The following is a 4,224-nucleotide window of genomic DNA, read 5'->3' on the forward strand; positions in this document are numbered from 1 at the left end:
CGATTCAAGTAGCGTGACCTCATCACATAGTTGGTGCGACGAGAGCAACAAAGCAAGAAAATAATTCCCCGCAAAAAAGAGCAAGAAAATAATTTACCTTTGGCTGTGTCGCGTCTCGTGTGGATGTAGAGCTGAATCAGCGAACTGCAGATCGTCCCCAGTAGTTCTCTTGCGAGCACTCCACTGCGAGGCTACAGCGTCCAGATCTTCAGCCTCCGGCTAAGAAAGCAACGTCGAGCCGGTAGAGCCAGTCGCCTCCATGTACGAGCTGCCGCGCTCGAGCCAAACGAAGCAGCTGCGCCCAGCCAGGATCTACCTCCTCGAGGTCGGGGCCGGAGCTCTCGAGCTGGTCAGCCGCTGCGGCCACCCAGGATCCATGCCTGGCTGAGCGCTCGAGCTGCCGCGTCCGGCTAGAGTTGCAATCCGGCGAGAGAGTATGGGGGAAAGGAGGAGGACATCGCGGCAGCTTCATCCCCTCCGTCCGGCTTCTGAGTTCTGACGGAGAAAGAAGAGTAGGAAGGCAATACGACTGACTATTGTTCTGGAAAGGAAATCGGTACGTCCATCCAAGTTGTATGACCGTACGAGTGGATCTGTATTACGATTCGGTCCAACGTTTGGACAGAAAATCGGACGTCCCACTTTCCCTTCCGGTTTTTTCTCGCACGGGTGGAACTCCGATTCTGACTCCAGGATCTGATCCGATTATGCTGTGTATATATATACATGATGAAATAAGGGAAGGCAAGGCGGTGAGTCTTCCTCTGCTTCAACTAGGCGGACAAGAAGTCGCCGGTCTGCGCCAACGCTGCTTTGTGGCGTCAAGTTGGAGGCTGCGCCACCGATCGAACCGATGGAGACCTCAGGTGGAGGCATCCACGCTCTAAGCGACGACGCTCTGGTGCACATCCTTGTCCGCCTCCCATCGGTGTCGGTGCTCCGTTGTCGCGCCGTCTGCAAGGACTGGCATCGCGTCACCACCGATCGTTCCTTCCTCGTCGCCCACGCCGCCAGCCGCCCGCGCGAGATGATCGTCCAATTCACCCGCGACATATACGCGGCAGTGCAAGCCATGTCTCTCGAGCCGACGCAGCAGCAGCCATACCGCTTTCTTTGCGATTATGACCTCCCCGGCAACATTGAGAATGTCATATATTCTCTCCATGGTCTGCTTGTGCTAAGACAAAGTTGTGACCTCTTCGTCATCTGCAACCCGGCCACCAGGCAGTGGACCAACCTGCCCGAGTTGGGTCCGCAATCCCACTGCTTGCCCTTTGAGTGCGGCTTCTACTTCCACACTTCTTCCGGCGAGTATCGCCTTTTATGCCACGCCATTGAGAAAGAGGAGGAAGAATTTACTAATTCTAATTTCAAACCTGAGATAAGGCGTCGCTACTACATCCTCTCAGCCGGTGCCATCCTACCACGTCGACTGGGGCCAGCTCCTTCCGACCCATCTGGTGATTTACCAATGTACGAGGTTCCGGTGGCTTATCGTGAAAACCTACATTGGCTCTCTAGGCACCCTCAAGCCAACCACACCAAAAAGATGCTAGCATTTGACACGGCTTCCGAGACATTCCGACTCATGTCCCAACCCTCGCCAGACAATACCGTGAGGACATCCTTATTTGAGCTCGATGGGGAGCTCTGCGTCGCGGCTATATCACAGAGCTTGACATCCCTGGACATATGGGGCCTACAAGACTACAAGGCGGAGACCTGGACATTGCTCCATCGGGTTCATGTGCCGATGCCCGTACTTTACAAACGCCATGAAGTATCGGTGAGCAAGGTAATTTCTCTTGGGAACGGTGCCATCCTCATCGGATGTCCTAAATGTGACGTGGCCAGGATGTACCATCTCAAAGACAAGAGGATGATTTGCGATGATTTCACATTCGGTAGTGTAGTACATCCCAGATTCTTGGTATTTAATGAGAGCCTCGTGCCACATGCCTTTTTTGACTCCCCTCGCTGCCCGGATCTCGAGACTATATACTTCTCCTAAGGGCATGTACAATGATTAATAAGATAGTCTTATCTTAAATCTTGCATTTAATTTAGAGATGACAAAAAAACATGTCTATAATGGGTCATCTATTTGCTTTATCTTCAATAATTAGTTATTCCTAAAAATGTGGTGAGACATATTGTGCTAAAAGATCATCTCTTGTCTTCTCTTAAATAAGAGAAGACAAGCCTTTTCTAATGATTTCTCTCTCCTCCACCTCATCATTCGTCCTACGTGGCATTTTTAAGATAGAACCATTGTACATGCCCACGTCCGTTCATGAGCGGGCCGGAATTACACGCAACACCGACCGAGCTCCTCCCGTCCGCCCTCAGTTTAAACGAGGCCAGACGCCGGCCAAGCTCCTGCCGTCCGCCCTCTATTTACACGAGGCCAGACAGACAGCAGGCAAGAATCGCACCCCTCCGCCGCTCCCCCATCTCCTCCTTCACCATTTTCTCCACTCTTTCGATGGCTTCCGGGGAGCCGTTCTCCGTCATATTACCCGGCTGGGTGGCCCGCCGAGCCTTCCGGATACGGGCGAGGCCGCTCGGTGCTTCACCAACCTCGCTTGGCCTGACGGAGCCAGTTGCCGCCCCAAGCAGGCGCGTGGTTCAGCAACTCACCGCTCCAGTTCAGCTCGATGAGGAGTGGCAAGTTGCTGCACGCCGGCACGGCGGCGAGCACACCGGTACGGGCGTCGTCGCTGCCGTGTCGTACCGCGCCACCAGTGTCTGCGGTGCCGCGCCTCCCGTGTCTGTGGGCGCGCCTCCCGTGCCTGCGGCAGCGCCATGCAGGCAGAGACAGAAGCCGGGTGCGTGGAGAGCGACGAGTCGGTGACCAGCTTCTCCGTGTCCGCCGCCATCATCGAGGAGAAGTAGAACACGGGAGGCCACCGCCACTTGGGTCCCATGAAGGCCACCGCCGAGGCGATGACTGCGCATTCAGGTGGTTTCTTTGCTGCTTCGTCTCTTCCGAGGACCTTCGTCGACCCCGCAAGTGTCTGCCGGACATGAGGAAGACAAAGGGATCCGCGGGCGGCCATTTAGATTTATGTACTCCCTCTCCAGCTGGCGGGAAATATTTGTTCTAAGAATGGATAAATTTTATGTATCTATAACTTAAATAAGTCTAGATACATCCATTTTTAGGACAAGTATTTCCGGACGGAGGGAGTATTAATTATACCAAGGGAGTCGGATTGGCACCGCTTAGTTCATGTAAATGTAATGAAATCCATCATGTTTATATGAACATCCGGCTTTTTTATACGAAATCCTTCATGCTTATATGAAATCAGTCCGTGTTTGCACGAATTTCATCTGGTTGGTTAGAGTTGTGAAAATGTATGCCGCTGGCGTTTGATGTCGTCCTCCGCGGAAGGAAGCGGAAGGAAATTTGCCAGCTGCCATTAGAGTTGCTCTTATGCTGGAAATAATAGAGTGACATCCAATCCATTTGAGTTAATTGCGTGTATGATTGTCCCTCTATAAAAAAGTTAATTGCATTTACAGTGTACATGTGACCTGCAGGGTGGCTACAGCTTCATACAGAAAGTTAAAAAGAAACAAATCCATCCTTAATCTTGTATTCTAAGTACTCAGTGAGCTTCCACTGTCAGTACAGTAACGAAAGAAGTATATATATTAAATAAGTAATATATAATATAAAAATCTAAAGTTAAAGACAGAATTCGAACTCATGTCATCGCGTTGCGAGCATCCGGCGCTAACCAGTCCAGCACATTTTTGTTGTAGACCATGCTGGAAATATATCTCCATGTCTACTCTTATACTCCATCTGTTCCTAAATATTTGTCTTTTTCAGATTTCAAATGGACTACCACATACGGATGTGTATGTAAACATATTTTAGAGTGTAGATTCACTCATTTTGCTCCATATGTAGTCACTTATTGAAATCTCTAAAAAGACAAATATTTAGGAACGTAGGGAATAGAAAACAGAGTTGGTGATGATGGTGTGCATGTCATCCTACAATATAGGCCGTCGGATTTATATCTAACGGATAAGAAGGAAACTATGGCAATTTTGCAAAAATATACCCACACCCATCTCCACGTTCGCAAATACAGCCTTCCCTCGTTCATCATTTTCTCTCACAAAATAAACTACTCGTACAAATGCAACTTGATGTTCCGTGCAACGCACAGGCATCTAGCTAGCTTCTTTTGAAATAGTTACTGCGAT

The 4,224-nt window shown here is 50.1% G+C and overlaps 1 protein-coding gene across 1 annotated transcript; it reads left to right on the forward strand.

Annotated features, from left to right (window-relative positions):
* The first annotated feature begins 853 nt into the window (after positions 1-853).
* Positions 854-2,011, forward strand: LOC109759854 (F-box only protein 8-like). The gene has a single exon (XM_020318692.1). It carries the CDS (start codon positions 854-856, stop codon positions 2,009-2,011), a length of 1,158 nt encoding a protein of 385 aa, XP_020174281.1.
* Positions 2,012-4,224: the final 2,213 nt, after the last annotated feature.

Source organism: Aegilops tauschii, chromosome 5 (assembly GCF_002575655.3).
Source record: "Aegilops tauschii subsp. strangulata cultivar AL8/78 chromosome 5, Aet v6.0, whole genome shotgun sequence".
NCBI classification, from domain to species: domain Eukaryota; kingdom Viridiplantae; phylum Streptophyta; class Magnoliopsida; order Poales; family Poaceae; genus Aegilops; species Aegilops tauschii.

What these genes read in the sequence shown, in the direction of transcription:
- LOC109759854 (XM_020318692.1), top strand. Translation starts at nt 854, where the DNA reads ATGGAGACCTCAGGTGGAGGCATCCACGCTCTAAGCGACGACGCTCTG.